At 33.4% G+C, this 15578-nt stretch overlaps 1 protein-coding gene across 1 annotated transcript in view; it reads right to left on the bottom strand.

Annotated features, from left to right (window-relative positions):
* Positions 1–15578, bottom strand: part of Brr2 (U5 small nuclear ribonucleoprotein l(3)72Ab) — a 155458-nt gene that overhangs the window by 120878 nt on the left and 19002 nt on the right. The window contains exons 3-7 of the mRNA XM_089088243.1: positions 14046–14208; positions 12640–12835; positions 6519–6700; positions 4229–4472; positions 2033–2215 (exon numbers count right to left, since the gene is read on the bottom strand). Coding sequence (XP_088944369.1) covers positions 2033–2215; positions 4229–4472; positions 6519–6700; positions 12640–12835; positions 14046–14208 — 968 coding nt within the window. The remainder of the gene's footprint in view (positions 1–2032; positions 2216–4228; positions 4473–6518; positions 6701–12639; positions 12836–14045; positions 14209–15578) is intronic.

Raw genomic sequence — 15578 nt, 5'->3', positions numbered from 1 at the left:
TGTCCACAATGCCCCGGTCTCCCCTATATATGTTCACTTTCCTTTGGCTCGCTTTATGGGGCAAGAGATGATTTAAATAACACTGCGAAACAAGGAATGTTAAACAAGATGTGTGGTCTAGTGATTCTTGAACGTCGGGACCACCAAATGACATTTAGTAAAGGCACTAATTTTCAAGACATTATTTTAAGACATTTCTTAAAAACATTAAACATTATAGTGGTATTTAAAGACGTTATAAAGCACCTCAAAGACTTTCTAAATATATTATTAAGACATTTAAAAACATGATGAAGATCATGGTTGCTGCTTCCTAAGCAACCCTTTAGAGAACGAACTCAAGTTTAAAGTAATCGAAAATCTGAAAACGCGTTTTGAAAAAAGCAAAACATAAAGTGAGGAAGAGAAGTTATTTGAAGATGACTCAGGAATTGCAATATCTTAATGATATAACTTTCAGACAAAAATACTTAAGGGCATTATAGAGATATTTCAAGACACTTCTAAAAGATTTTTAAAATAGCATGGAAACAATTTGAAGAGCATTAGAAATGAAAAAACAAGGAAGAACAAAATTCTGGGGTGATGATTTTTTTAACCACGTTACTAGGATGTTCAAATCACGGGCATAGTATTGACGTTTCTTAGTTTTTCAAGAGGCCTTGTAAACAGATACCAATTTTGTCACTGAGGTACGGGAGGATATGTCGGGTACCCAAAACAATCCGTAGGCAATTTCTCTGGAACACTTCTAGCAGGTCCTTCTCCGTTTTTCGGAGCGGTCCCCCTTCAGAACCATACTTGACCACCGTCGTCAATGTGACTTCAAATATTCTAATCTGGGTTCGCACACTTATCTTTCTTTTCTTCCAAACTGTTTTCAAAACTTTAGAGAGAATTGGGACGACAGGGATAGAAATTTGTGATTGTAATTACCCTTATAGCGGTAACTAAAATTTAATTTACCAGATCTCTTCAACATTTAGAACACAATGAATACAAGCTAAGCGGATGTTTTGGATATATATGCAATAGCCGTCATCAGCAAATTACATTATATATAAAAAAAAAAAAAAAAAAAAAAAAAAAAAAAAACTTACTCGAATCTCATTGTTAGAAAATTTCAAAATTAAAATCATGAAATTTTAAGAAGACTCACAAAATCTAAGACTGTTTTAAAATCTACTTATAATTTAGTTAAAAAAAAAAAAAAATATCAACAAGATTTGAGTAAGTTTTTTTTTTATTTGTTCCATATTGTATTTCGCTGATGACGGCTGTTGCATATATGGCCGGAATATCTGTATGGCTTGTATTCACTGTCTTCACAAATTTCCTCGTTATCTTCTCTTGTTCTACATGATGGAAAGGCAGTGAGGTGTTCGTCAGTATTTATGATATTAAAAGAAAATCTTAGAGAAAGATATAAACTTACTTAAAAACAGATTGTTTCCTGTTTTTGCAAGTTTCTGACATATTTTTCAATCTAAAAAAGGCAAAATCAAATAGACTTAAAAATATAAATCGGTAGATAGATAGAGCTGAGTCTCAAGTTGAATCTCATGTTGAGCCTCAAGTCTCCTGGCTTTAAGTAAATTTTATAATATAAAATTTGTACATTTATTAGATTACAATGGTAGAAATGGGGGGGGGGGGCATAAACCTCAAGTCTCCTAGCTTTTAAGTAAATTTTGTTTTATAAAAGCTGATATATTTACTAGATTACAATTGTGGAGGGGGGAGGGGATAAGTCTCAAGTCTCCTAGCTTTAAGTAAATTTTACAATGCAAAATTTTTTATATTTATTAGATTACAATGGCAGAGTGGGGGGGGGTATAAGCCTCAAATCTCCTAGCCTTAAGTAAATTTTACAATATAAAAGCTTATATATTTACTAGATTACAATGGCAGAAAGGGGGAGGGCATAGGCCTCAAGTCTGCTAGCTTTGAGTAAATTTTACAATATGAAAATTTATATTTTTATTAGACTACACTGGTAGAAATGGGGAACTATTCAAAGAAAAACACATACCTATACCAAGCTCTTTGTTCTGGCGAGCCATTTTTGCGGATTCACTTTCAACAACAGTTTCGGCTGATCCAGTTTCTATCTGCCTCAAGATGGCGGCGGTTACTGTTTTACTTTTCATTTCTTCTCGAATTTTCTCTTTGTCCTCTTCTGACTCGCACATGTTCAAAAGAGTACAATAAAGAACTAAAAACAGAAAAATCGAATATATTTTTAAAAAAATATCCATTTAAGTCAATTAAGTCTGTAAGAGTAACTTTGGAAAGAGACCAGAAATTAGGTGATAAAATAGAACAAAATTTAACACATCAATAAAACACATTTTTCATAAGATTTGCCTCTTTTCAGCGTTTCTTAGAATTCACCCCGCCACACCACGAAAAAAATCAGCATGCAGCCTTGTAGTGAGCCCTTTGCTTTCATTTGCAAATTTAAAAGACCAGCATACAGTCTACCATTAGACCAGTATACCATTTTCTAATGGTGACGATGATAGTATTCTGGTAAAAGATGAAAACAATGGACCAAAACCGTGCTTGTGAATTCGGTTCATTATGTCTATGAGTCAATTTTTCATAAAAATGAGTCTATGAATTGGCTTTACTTTTTCTGTGAGTCAATTCTTTTATTCTTTTTCTTCGGGTACTGATTAACTGCTGAAATGTTTCAGCCACAGCAAAAAATTAGACTTGAGTTCATAAAATAGCAAAGAAACTATTGAGTTTCTGCTACTTACAGTTAATTCTCCATCAGTTATTTCTCCATAACTATTTATTCATTTATTCTATTTATCCAGCTACAGATTTTGTACGCGTCGTTAGAAGTTTTACTGAAGTTTTTAAACATAATATTCTAACCTTTAGTTTATTCTTTATATTATTCAGCGGTGGATCAAAAATTTTTGGAGGGAGGGGGTTGGCTAGTATTGTGACAACCATTGTTTTTTCTTTCTTTGTGTTTTGATCGAGAGATTTGTAAACAAACGCTTTTTTGTCTATCAACAAATTTGCAAAAATGTAGCTGAAAACTCGACTAAACAGCAGTGAAGCGAAGAAGGGGGAGGGGGAGAGGCCTCGATGAATAACTGTACAGGAATATATTATATGTATTAATGGTAATTGTTAATTTTTTCTTACAGACCAGAAAAACTATAAGAAAATTATAAGAAGGCTTAACTTCTTACAGTTTTTCCTATTTAGCTGTCCTTTGTCAAATATTACACAATCCTCATCTTTTCATAAATATTAGCAAAATGACCATATTATGTCCCTTTACATTATTCTTCAAATTTATTGTTTATAATTTACTAGAAAATGATTTGAAGCCCATACGTGTTTGCAAAACAACAATTTTTAAAACAATTAGTTTTTTACAGCAATTAATTTATTTCAACAACGATTAAATTCATTATCTAATCATTGTTTTCTGTTTTCGTCAACTACAGTTGATTTACTCCATTTACTTTTCAAAATAAAATGTTTATCAGCAATGCTACAAAAATTAACATCGTGTCGTAGGACAAAGGATTGATGATCTACTTGGCAATATGGGTACCGAGGTGCAATTTCCAATGCCGGAAGGTTGGATGACAGGCCTACTACCTATCCTAAAAAAAAAAAAAACACAAAAAAAAAAAATATCAAAAAAAAAAAAACTTAAACAACGTCGATTCTACGCCCTATGTGCCTTCGATGCTCTGAAGAGTCGTTATCCTACCTAAATTTAACAGGCTAGTTAGACCGTTGAATGATCAATGACAGGATCACATATTATTAAGCAAATAAAGGAAGAAATAATTACAGTACAAATAAATGAATTAAATAAATAACAAGCATAGAATACGAAAAAACCAGAGTTTAAGAACTTTAGTAAGAAAAATTTAAAAGGACGTAGAGGAGACAAAATTTAGAGAATATAACAAACCATTTAATAAGCAGTTGGCTGAAATTAGAAAAGACAGTTTTTTATATAGTACAGAGTGGAAATGTTTTATTAGAGGGAATTTTAGGAAGAATGAAAGAAACAAAATAATCATGCCAAACTCACCAAAAATCGAATAAAAACTTATTTTAGCCAAGACCTTACTCACAACATTAAAGTAATTTGAGAAAAAGTAAATAAATAAAAGCCGGATAAACATTCCGCTGGACCAAACTAGGACTTTCTTTTCCGCTTAAGTTTTACTGAACTTCTACTTACTTAAATAACGCTGTTTCTTGAGGATTTTTATGAAGTCAAAACTTTCAAATCCAAGGAGCATGACCAGTTTATTTTCCATTTCTCTTTCGTCCTCTGCCGCTTTGAGAATATCAAGAACTTCAGACGCTTTTTGTTGCGATACCATTGGGTCATGATATAGTTTATTCAATTCTCTCTGCAGCCAGTATGCATCAATTTCTGAGGGTAAAAGCAACCTTTCTTTCTTCTTACCATTGTCGTTTAACTACAAAATGTAGATTTAGAGGATCAAAAAGTTCATAATCACTAGCACATGACCCGGAAGGATCAAACCTAAACCCTACCTGACAGTTCCAATTATAAATAAAGAAAAAAATTTCTCTATTTTACAATAGGCTCACCGGCTTAAAAAAAACAATAATCACGGTGAATTATTTACCATATAATTAACTTATACATATCAGTAAAGGGTTTTCGTGTAGTTTAACATTTACGCTTCAACTGATGATGTTGGAGCTGGGACTATTTAATTAAGCAGTCTACAGTTCAAACGTAAAAACCCTTATATTGGGTAGGACTGATTGGATTCCCCGATTAGTTAAAAAGATAAAAGCACCCTACGCCAAGACAGATAGTCCAAGTAATTGAGAGGCAAATGTTTAAATGGCTGGGGCACGGGTAAATGGCAGGAGTATGAATGACTCTCTTATTGGACACATACTTGTCAGGTTAGTTTTTGGAAAGGCAGGTTAGGGTAAAATTAGGATAAAAAAGATACAAGTACCCTACAGTCCCTACTGTTGGTACTGATTGGGTGCTACCTTAATTGGAAAAGGCTGAAATTACAAAACTTACTAACAATCTTAGGATATTTCTTAAGAAGTGACGAAAGGAAATACTACATACATTTGGGACAAAGGAGGTATTCATCAGTGCGTCGGCCTCATGTAGCCTAACGTTCCAATTACTTTGTAGAAGTATTAGCATTAGAAAACCCTATCGTGGCATTAAACAGCAAAGAAAAACAGCAAGAAAACCGTATGAATAGAAGAGAAAAACAAAGGAATTGATTTAACTTTGCTTCAAGATCAATAGTATTTTTTATACAGTCAGTACCGTACTTCGTCATATTTTTCCTTCCAAATAAATTGAACACATTCTTCAATTTTACACAGTCCTGTAAAGAACTGTACATAACGCGTTATGATCCGTTTTTCAAATTCGTAAGTGACATTATATACAAAACAAAGCACACTATCTGAATGATATGACATACAATGGATGTTTTCATTGTATAGTCTATAAAATATACTTTGAATAGCCTGCAATCTTTATAATTTATTTAAATTAGAGTGCATCAGAAAGGTGATATCTATCTGCTTCAGAGACTTCGCAAATAAAGCGAGCGGGGCCTATAACTATGGGGAGTATATTCAATTGGAAACCATAAAGCGAGCGGGGCCTATAACTATGGGGAGTATATTCAATTGGAAACCATAAAGACACAGGGAACATTTGAATTTTGGAGAGCCAAGCAGGGCAAAATGTTGGGAATTTTATTTTGAAAAAAAAATCTTTAATTAACAGGAAGTAATCAATCAACTATCAGGTGGTTATATTTTATCGTTAATTTGGAGGTGAGGTTTCAATATTACCATTCTTCCAATTATAAATCATTCTCATGATTCATTGAACAATTCCAAAAAAAATTATGATTCACATGTAAAAATTGTCTATAGAGTCCGAAGAAAACGGAATAGACGTTTTCATTGCTTTCATCAGGGCTTTCGTATGGACGCTTTGAAAAGTGCTAGCTTTGTGACTGGTAGCTTTGAACGGATTCTAACAAATTTTAGTCACGAACAAAGGAATTTGTCTGTGTTTCTCTTATCAGTGAGAAAGCTGAAACTAAATTTCTTATCCGAGATATAGAGAAAGAATGGTTTAAGGATTGTGAGGGAACCGAGCTTTAGTCCTCTAGGATGATACACATATGAGACAAGAATATTGCTGAATTCTCTACTGTTGCCTATTATGTGCATCAACAACGCACAATCGTTCACACCACCCTATTAAGCTACAAACTACGTTTACAATTAGCATACAGTACTGAATAGAGAGTAAGGATGGCCGAGAATGGCTTCTAACTTCTTTTTGTTGCACCCTTGATTCCATAGAATTGTTTTTATGCATTCTACGTGCCTGAATGACGCAATATGGATATTTTACCCGTTAGAGAATTTTTACTATGTATCTTTTTTTTTAAAACGCATCATCCAAGGGTTATACAAAATCTATGATGCCAAATTACCATCTTAGCAGTTATCTTTTCTTTTTCAGTCTCATCCTCTTCTTCTTCCTCTTCTTCCCTTTCCTCTTCTTCTTCTTCATCTCGAATTTCGCTGACAACCTGCCCTTCATCTCCTCCTTGTTCTTCAGCATCTTCCTCTTCAAAACGAACGGTGATGCCAAGCTGTTCATCAGTGATATCCTCTGAAATAAGGATGGAACGTCGTTATTGAAATAATGCCGGGAAAATTTGCTGAATTTTTAAAAACTTGTAGTTTATTCCATTTATCAGTCCTCTTTAAAAGAACCTAGGTACATGCCGTCACTACATATCTATCACTGGTTATAGCGATATATCTTTCTTCCTAGAGATTTCTAGCATAGAAAACTTTAGTGGTATTTGCACAACTTTTTCTTAAGCGCACTACTTCAATTTTTTTCTCAGTTTTTATTTATAACTCCCATATTAAACTTTTTCCTTTGGCTGATCAATTCAACTTCTTCTTAGGTTTGTATTTATATTGTCCATCGTGAATCTTTTGAAAACCTTAAAATTAGTTAGAAAGTTTAATAATTTTTTTATTTTAATTTGTTTGTGACCTCAATGTGTTTTTCCTAATCTAACAATATCTGAAGGCTATCGTTCCATACCTGCACACAGAGTGGAGCAGGGCATGTAGTTCCCTTGATTTTTCGAAGAAACTCTATCCCTTGAAAAATTTTAGGTTTAGAAATTTTATTCCTCCCCACCGAGTGAAAAGTAGGGAATGAAAAGGCAAGAAGGAGGAGGAAGAGCCAGTTCCAACATTAAAGTTCTATAAATCGTTGAAAAAGAAGCAGTATTGACTAGCTTGACATACACGACCACATTTGAACCGGAAATACATATTTGCAAAATGAGAAACGGAATATGGCCACTCAAAAAGGCTTTTTCTAGCTACAGTGTTGATATCACCGAAACTAAGGGTACAGCCCCAAAAATACGACAAAATCAATTGAGTGCACCTTCAAACCATTGAAATAGACCAGAATTTTTTGGATCTATTACAAAAATCTAGCCAAAGTTGAACCAGTTATGTCAAATAGACAATTCCCAGAATTTCTGTTTTAGTTTTAATTGATAGTGACCATCAAGACGAAGCTGATAATAAATGTTAAAGTTCAATCGTTTGGCAGGATTTCACTAAACTATTTGATTTTTACGTCATTCGTTGTTTTCTTCTCTAAAATGTCGGCTCAAATAGAAATTTGTGGAAAGAGACAAAACCTTGAATGGGCAAAAAATCTCGTAGCCGTGCCATCTACCTGGTCAAATTCTTTTCAGTGTTTTCCTCATTTGGGAAACTGAATAAAGATTTTTAATTACAATACCTTGCTAGGACAAAAATAAATCTGATAAATTAAGTGCATGTTTCTTTTTTAAAGTGTTGTCCTTGTTTTCAGTTATAAGGACCAACTGAATAGTCGGTCCATCTAACTGCCTCAAAAAATATTTTTCCACTAGTTGTGTACAGAATTATCAACAATCTATTGAAATCACATAACATTTTTGAAAATGATGGTCTTATAGTCAGCTTTTTTATGAAAATGAAGACAACTTTTTATGGACAATACTATGTCCCACCATTTGCCTAGACACAACTTGCATTATAGTTCTCACTAATGGAACTAAGTTTGATAGACCAAAAATAGTAACTACATGCAAAACTGATAGTAAGGCTCTGGACGTATATATTTCAAAACTTTCAGCAGCATAAGCAAAATGATAAATAAATTTTCCTAAAGGATAAATTTGTAGAGTTTTTAGAGCTTAGGTCTTTTCATCTGGCAAACTCAATTTTAAATTCATAGTCTGAGTTTTAAATATGCCTTCCCATTGATGATCGAGATCTGATTTCATAATCTTAGATTGCTGGTTTATAAATTTTGCTGTTCCATGGTTTGCAATTCGAGAATCAACTTTTATGAGCTTTATTATTCCACTGATAGTCCAATAAAATTACGGAAAAAAGGCCAAACCTTGGCATTTGAACAACAGAAATGTTTAGGCACCAAAATGTTCAGAAAATTTGCTTATTAACATATCCAAAATCGGTCGCGCAGAAATACCCCTCTTTTCAGGGAAAAGAGGGGGGGGCTCGAATTTAAATCTCTGCAATATTTTCTGGATTGAAAGCTTATTTTCTGTTTATTCGAGTGCAGAATGACCTAAAATGACATCAGAATTGGAAAATTCCATCACTTAGTACGCCATTTCCACCGAAGCAAGATCAGAGTGGGATGAAACAATCCTAATTTATGCAGTATTTTATGGATTGATAGGTTCTTTCCTATTTATTCATGTCTGAAAAGACCGAAAATGACATTAGAATTGAAAAATTCCATCACATAGTACCCCATTTCCACCCTAGGCGAGGTAAGAAGGGGTGAAAATACCAATAGTGGCATCATAATAATGTAATAAATAATTGGAAAAATATATAATTGAAAGGCCATTTCCTATTAATTCAAAACCGGGGAGACCAAAAATTACATCAGAATTGGGAAATTCCATCACTTAATACCCCATTTTCTATTTTTTTTTTTTTTTTTAATATGCGTTATATTATTATAATACCACAAATGGTATTGTTCACCCCTTCTGACCTCACCTAGTATGTAAATGTGGTACTAACTGATGGAATTTTTCAATTCTGATGTCATTTTCAGTCTTCCCAGACTTGAATTAATAGGAAATGACATTTCAATCCCCCACATACTGCACAAGTTAAGATTCTGATTGTTCATCCCCCTCCCCCCCCCCCTGACATTGATTGGGAGGAAATGGGATACTAAGCGATAGACTTTTCAATTATAATATCATGTTAGATCTCCCTGGAATCGAATTAATAGGAAATGACCCTTCAATCCAGAAAATATTGCAAAAATTTAAATTCGAGATTTCCCCACCTCTTCCCTGAAAAAGGGGTATTTCTCTGCGGGCGAATTTGAATATGTTATTAGGCGAATTTTTCTGAACATTTTGGTGTCAAAATCATTTCTGTAGCTCAAATGCCGGGTCAAAACAAAACCGTATTTTACTGGACTATGATAATTTTGAACTTTGTTTGAAGAACCCGGTTTTTCAATGGAAAATGCCTCTAATTTATTTGAGCTGTACAGAGCCTGCTTGACAAAGTTCATCAAATAACCATGAAACATGAAAAAGAACATTTATTACTAGTTTTTGCGAGAGATAAAAATGTACACAGTTTCTTAGAGTACGCTCCCACTTCCACAGAAAGCCAATAATAGTCAATAAAAATCTACTTTTCCAAATTAATGTTAAGAAGACTAAGTCGCTAAAACTGGGAATAAATAAAGGTGAAAAGGTGATGTTGGGTGACAAAAAGATCAATCAAGTGGACAGCTTCACATAACTAGGTAGTATTATCAGTAAAGATAGTGGGTGCAGTAAAGGTGATAAAAGTAGAATAGCCAAAGCTCAGGGTGTTTTTTCACAGTTGAAAAAAGTTTGGAAGAATAGGAAGAAAAGTCTGCGAACCAATATTGGAATATTAGAAGCTACAGTGAAGACAGTTGTCAGGTAAGGTTATGAAGCGTGGGTGCTCCAAAAGATGAAGGATAATTTGCAAGATGTTTTCCAGAGAAATTGCTAAATGATCGTTTTCGGTACCCGACTGAACAATAAGCTGTACGAAAAATGTGGTTCAATCCGGCTTTTTATGGCTGTAATGAGAGAAAGGTTAAGATGTATAGGACACATTCTGCGGATGAAGGATGACTATAGTATCTCTTTGGCTGAGTTGGTTTTTATCATGCATCCTGGTCACGTTTTGGATTTGTTTTGATGTAATAAAAATCAATAATTACCTTCAGGTACGTGTACAGTAATGTATCTTGGAGGAGCTGCAGCTGCGGACAAATTGGCTAATTATACGGTAGATAAAAAATATAGGTGGAAAAAACGCAGAAATGTCAACATTCTGGGTGCCACTTACCTCAGCGTCCCCTTCTCCTTTGGTTGTCCGTAATGAATTATTAGTAGCCCAAATGTTTTTCTTTTTCGTATTGAGAAACTGTTTATAGAAGAGGATATGCAACTATTTCAGAAATTCTGCTCTTTCTACATAAAAATAAGATACACTTTGATAGAACTTGGTACTCTTAATTTTTCTTTATTTTGATTTGAGTCATTTTACTCATACGAAAATGTTCATTTTGAGCTTGGTTTTATTCCTGTCGCTTGTGAAGCCTCGTGATATATGAAACTAACAAATGAAATTATTCTATCAATCTAATATTCTTAATTTTCTCCTTAGATTATTGTTTAATTGGCACCAGCCTTTGGGATCAGGTTCCCAAAAATCTCAATGTGTTTACAATTCTCACTATTTTGTATTTTAAAAATTTTCACCCTTTACCTACACAGAAAAGGCTTGCATACGTGTCTGGCTGTAGCCTCAGCTTTCCGAGGCTGAATAGCTTATTAATATATTTCTTAATGGATAAACTAAAAGACTCTTTTATAATACTAACCTACTATAAGACTTTAGAGACCTGAGAACAGGAAAAATAAATTGAAGCAAGAGGCCTCTTTATAGCCTTGTGCTTGTTATAGCAAGTCTTATTTTTATGCTTCCTTGCTTAAGAGAACTCTTGCTGGAATACAAATTTCCAATTCATAAAATCAGAAAATGGGCCTCCTTGAGCGGATTACATACCTTTATAAGACAACAATAAAGTCTACAAAATCACCGAAAGATTAAAGCGTTAATACGCATTGGGGGTGTTTACTTTCTACACACTAGGGGACTGGCTCAACACACACACACACTTCAGGAACTTGTCTTCCTAACCTCTCAAACAACAGTTGCAGATTTATCACAGTTCCATCTAATCTGCCCAATCTATTTATACTTATTGGGAGGTAGCTGGGGATTGGCCTAGACTAGTATGTTCATCTTCGAAGGGAGAGTTGCCCCGCCATCTCTTGTATTTGAACTTTAACTCTGAATTCAATTCTTGGAATTAATTTCAGTTATCGAATACGAATAAAAATATAAATCATTTACCGAGCCATTAGGCACAGAATATTTCAACACAAGAAGCAAACAAGCTTACTCACAAAAACAATTAATACCGATAATACAGCCCTTCGAAGCGACACAATCGTTTGCTTGTTATTTTCCTAGCCATACCATTGATAAAAAAGAACATTTAACTTCCTGACACTCAATTAACTTCTTAGTGTTTATAATATTAGCTTATAACCATGAAATTCGGAAACAGCAAATGACTGACAGTCAGCTGTTGAATTAGAAACATTTCTAACATGAATCTGATTAGGTTACATGGCAACATAAATTTGAACTATTTCGATACTATTAAAAAAGATAGAGTAAAGAGTCAATCAATAGTATCAATAAAAACAAAAAATTAAAAAAAATTAAAATCAATTTAGTTCTACTGGCTTCTGGAGGGCTCACTATCACTTTCGAAAATAGGCAGAATTAAATATAACAACGACGAAATTTCGGCGCAACCTGACATTTGCCAATTAAGGATCTTTAGTAGCAATGCAATATGGTACTGCTTAAAAATTAGATTTGTTTCTTCCTTTCTTCTGTATGTTATATTTTGTTAAAGTAAATCAGGGACGTGATGTTTCTTCCAAGATGCATCAAAGGGCTGTAATATAACTATATTTGTATGTTTTGCAAAGAAACAAAATTGTTGAAATTTCAGATTGAGAATTTGAGGAATATATCACAATATCCCAGATTGTGAAATAAAAAAATGCAATCAAATAAAAACCGGAATACCTCCAAAATACTTGAACTCAATTTCAATATATTGATTTTCATTATTTAAAACAGCTATTGCAGTTAATATAAACCAAAATGACACTAAAAGTATAACCAAAGTCTATTTCTCCAGCAGGAGTGGTTGAACTAAATTTCAACCTATTTTGTGCAAAATGTTACAATCATGAAATATATCTAATTTAGGTCCCAGACTGTACATGAATACCGCAGGGCTAGCATTCAGGGCAATTCTGTTCTGAATACTTTCAAACGAAAAAAAGGTTCCAAGCTTGATGTTGCTGTTGTAAACAATAGCAGGGAAAACAATATAGTTACCTGCTTGCAAATCTCTGTCATCAGGTTGCCAATCCGTGATTTTCTTTCCGAGATTTACTAAAACCGCAAATCTTTCTTCAGTCATTTGGGCTCCAAATAAAGTCTCTAGTTCTTTCTTTTTATCCTTGTCTTTCATTCGATCATTCTTTAAAACCGTCAAAACTTCATCAGCAGAACCACATAATATATCCATTGGCTGAAAACATATTAAATTTATTAAAAAGAAATGCTGATAAATGAAAATGACATTTTTATTGATAGCGATCTGGGGTTACCATTTTTCATTTGAACACTACCATATGTGCTGATCTCTGTTAGTCAGTAATTATATCATCTATTACATTACATAATCTAATGCAATTATATCTTTTGTTATACTAATTACATAATTCAATTACATGATTGATTCATGTGATCAAAGACAAAAATTAATAGAGAAATGGAATTCCCGGATCAAATCATTCTTTAATTACTTTTTTGTGAGATAATACACAATTGGTGATTATGGTGAGAAAGAGGGAGGAAAAAACTGATGCTCATTCTCCCAATACTCATCAGAGCACTTCAGCCAAGTGCGGCTTATTAGATTGTGTATACTTAACTTTTAAGCTTCCAATATATTTTGTTGTAAAACCTGGACCAAAAATATTACTTTTGCTATTTGCTCTATTTTGTATTTTACTTATGCATATCAAAGGAGAGGTTATACACCCGTGAGTTAGAGCATTGGCAACTTATAATACAAAGCACATTAGCGATTATTAGTATTGATTCTCTGAGAACTTAAGAGTTTATTAAGCATCAAAAGCACTTTGATATTTTTGCTCAAGCACTTTGATTCTTAGCGCTGAAAAAGAACCCTGACATATACCAAATGCACTAATTTTAGGAATTATATTGGTGTATAGAAGTGTGCTCGAAAGGTATATAGTCGTTAGTCATAAAGAATGGAATAAAAATTATATTATTAATATATTCCAAACTAATATATTTGTGCATATATAGGCCTACAGCAAAAATCCCGCTATGAGGACATTTTGATGGCCCTTACTTCGCTCCGGCAGCTCAGACCCTTCGATCTCGCAAACTTATCATGTTAAATATCAAAAATAGATTACATTATCCTGTTTTAAATTTCCTACTCTGTTTACGAAAAAAAAACTAATGAGTATAGAATAAGAATCATATTATTAGGACCTTCAAAGCCTAAACAAGACTTAGAAAGCTATAGATTCGCCATGAGTCATACTTCCTTAGCGAACTACTCCATATGCTACGACCCAATCTACTACTACAACTTCACTACTCTTCTCTACTAATCCTGAAGCACCATCCTTGTCACCAAAATAAATAAATAATATATCATGTTTCATGATTCTGAAAAAAGGAAACACGTTCTAATTTACCTGGTCTCCAATAGCGGCCGAAATAAAACTTAAAAGAGCTTCGTATTTCTGTCTGGTTTCTACCGTTTTTGGTCTGTACAATACACCAACAAAATTTTCCATATCATCAATTGTTGCAGCTGATTTGAACTTCTTGTAATCAGGCTCCTCTTTCTCTTTATGTCTAAAAATTAAAATTCATTTCTTATTTGCATTATAAAGCAACTATATTTTTGAAAAAAGCACAAAAAAACAGAACGTAATCATTTGGTATTCTGCTTTTAATTGTTGAGTACTCTGGGGTAATCCCATAATAATGAAAATCTTGAACTCATCTTATACGAGGAAGCCAAAAAGTCGGTTTATAAAGAAATAAATACTGATTTTTGGACTTGCTAATGAGGAACAGAATCAACTACCATATAACGTTTAAGGGGTTCGAATTTTGTGCTTCAGATTTCCAAGAGCCGGAGCATTCCACAGCATAAAAGTAATTCTATTATCTTTTTCAAATAGATCTTTGATGCATAAAAAATCCTAACATAAGGATAATATCAAATGGAATCGGATCAAATGAAAAGTGTCAGCTATTCATTCAAACCAAACTAAAAATGTCAAATTTGTGTACTCTAACCAACCAAGATATTGTTTTTCCTTAACTTCTATATTCGTTGGTACAAGAGGAACATACATTTCGTTAGGAGGGATTTGGGTTTTAGGGGGCCCAGAAATGGATCAAAAACGTTTTATCTCTAATCAGTTTTAAACTTACAGCTGTTAGTCCCTGGGCCAAGAGGAGCCTAATCCACAAAAAAAAATTGTGGAAACAAACCCCCAAAACGAAAAATATTAAAGAAATAAAACGTCCAAAGATACAGAAATCATTTCAGTAGAAATATCTCTTATAAAAATAACCTAGACGAACCTTCCAATTCACTTAACGGGTGTACATTATAATCCCCTATGGAAATTAGAGTCTATTTATGCCTAAAAATGAGCTACGCATAAAAACTGTTCAGGAAATATATACATCAAGTAACGTCAATGAATGATAAAATCAGGTAATCAAATGAATTCTGCTTATAATTTTCCAAAAAAATGAAAAGAAAGGGAGGGGAGTGAAATCCATCTAAGCAAAGTTTTAAGAAAAAAAAAGTGAAGGTTTAGGAAAGGAAGATTACGCATTGAGGCAAATTTTTCCCTTTAGATTAATAATTGAGAAGGTTCTGAATTGTCCGACCCTTTTAGTTCTGACTTTTGTAGATGAATGCTGTCCAAGATAAAAAATCAGCAGACACAATAATTAATCTAAAATCCCTTCTGAATACCCCAATTAATAAATCTAAATGGAACCCAAAAGAATCCCCAACAAAAATAGTAGTTTATAATGTTCCCCCAGAAATACCCATTCAGGAGTTAAAAGAAGGGCTCTCAGATAGGGCTGGCAACACAATCCCAGTTGAAGATGTTACCCAACTTGGTAAACATAACTCTAATGGCCTAAAAACAAGTAGATCCTTCTTATTTGCACTGAAGGAAAAAATTAATATCCAA

The sequence above is a fragment of the Artemia sp. Qi Xiang Cuo genome, chromosome 4, assembly GCF_049724085.1.
Source record: "Artemia sp. Qi Xiang Cuo chromosome 4, ASM4972408v1, whole genome shotgun sequence".
NCBI classification, from domain to species: domain Eukaryota; kingdom Metazoa; phylum Arthropoda; class Branchiopoda; order Anostraca; family Artemiidae; genus Artemia; species Artemia sp. Qi Xiang Cuo.
This window is presented reverse-complemented; position numbering and strand designations above follow the sequence as displayed.